Source organism: Penaeus monodon, chromosome 32 (assembly GCF_015228065.2).
Source record: "Penaeus monodon isolate SGIC_2016 chromosome 32, NSTDA_Pmon_1, whole genome shotgun sequence".
Lineage (NCBI taxonomy): Eukaryota > Metazoa > Arthropoda > Malacostraca > Decapoda > Penaeidae > Penaeus > Penaeus monodon.
In genome coordinates, this window is record NC_051417.1 from 35,487,505 (window position 1) to 35,488,898 (window position 1,394).

A 1,394-nucleotide genomic window follows, 5' to 3' on the forward strand; every position below is an offset into this window, starting at 1 on the left:
AATCTCAATAAGTATAGTGCACTGTACACACTGCATACAATTTTTTTAATGAATATTCCTGATATTGTGTTTTATTGGTTTAGATTTTAGACTTTTTCTGAAAGGGTTGGCCTGTATGGTATAGATTTGGGTTATCGTTAAAAAGTTATACTTGTTTAGATATTTTTTTCTGTTTTATAGAATCTCCGATCCTTAGCAGTTATATATTTATAAGCGGGGCTAAAATTTTTGATAAGGAGCTTTAAAGCGAGATCATGAAAGTTAGATACTATGTCAATTGACTCATCTTGGTACTTAGCAAGCAAGCCTTAATGACATTTGATAATGATTAACTTAATCGCTATATAATTTGTTTGGTTCTGTATTCACAATTCTGTAACATCAAAAGCTAACAGTATTTCTTTTCACAACTCTTATGCTTTAAAATATGAAAGAAAAAACTGTAGGAAATCATTTCATTCAGAATTTTCTACTTAAAGGGTAGTGAAAATTGTACTTGGGATTTACTTATTATTAAAAAAAAGGTTGCGCAATCTCTTTTTTTTTGTAGAAAACGTTTGTTCATCCTCTAGGTTTGCTTATAAAAAACGTTTGTTCAATCTCCAGGTTTGCTTATAAAAAGAAAACTTTGTTCAGTCTCCAGATTTGCTTCTAATAAAACGTTTGTTCAGTCTCCAGGTTTGCTTATAAAAGTTTGTTCAGTCTCCAGGTTTGCATATAAAAAAACGTTTGTTCAATCTCCAGGTTTGCATAAAAAAAAACGTTTGTTCAATCTCCAGGTTCACATCCGCATCGCTTCGCCGCCCATACAACACCCCTGTTACATGGGCATCAACATCCCCACAAAGGGAGAACTCATCGCCAATACGAAAGATCCTGAAGAACTAGCTGGTTTTATAGGTGAGTTCGGGGATATGTTATCACACCTTATTTTAAGTTTCAGGATGGGAACTAAGAAAGGAAAAATGATTTTTTTAATGATCTTGTTAGGATAGGAAAAAGTCAATTTTGTTTTATTTTGTTTTATGATCTTGTTAACTCTCAGGATAGGAAATATTTTTTTTTTTATAACGTTATTAGGTCTCGGGATAGGAATTATTTACAGTACGTTTTTTTATGCTAACTTCTGTACATCCTATTTTAACTGAATAATTCTCGTAGTCTTTGAATTGTGATCATAAATATTGAAAAAAAATATATATGTTAAAGTATATGGCATTTCAACTTTAAATTTGACCCATTAATAAATAAAAAAGGATACTTAAGACGTCTATAAAGTACGTTCTGTCAAGTCTAGCGTCATGAGGAAACAGCCATTTAGATTTATACCAACCAGCTATCACATGTAAGACTACAGAATTACTCCATTTTCTTCAGTGCTAATACAGTTTTTT

General features: G+C 31.3%; 1 protein-coding gene across 1 annotated transcript in view; it reads left to right on the top strand.

The window, feature by feature from the left end:
* LOC119593655 (amidophosphoribosyltransferase-like) overlaps window positions 1-1,394 on the top strand; it is an 11,670-nt gene that overhangs the window by 10,049 nt on the left and 227 nt on the right. The window contains exons 9-10 of the mRNA XM_037942605.1: window positions 91-118; window positions 607-900. Coding sequence (XP_037798533.1) covers window positions 91-118; window positions 607-900 — 322 coding nt within the window. The remainder of the gene's footprint in view (window positions 1-90; window positions 119-606; window positions 901-1,394) is intronic.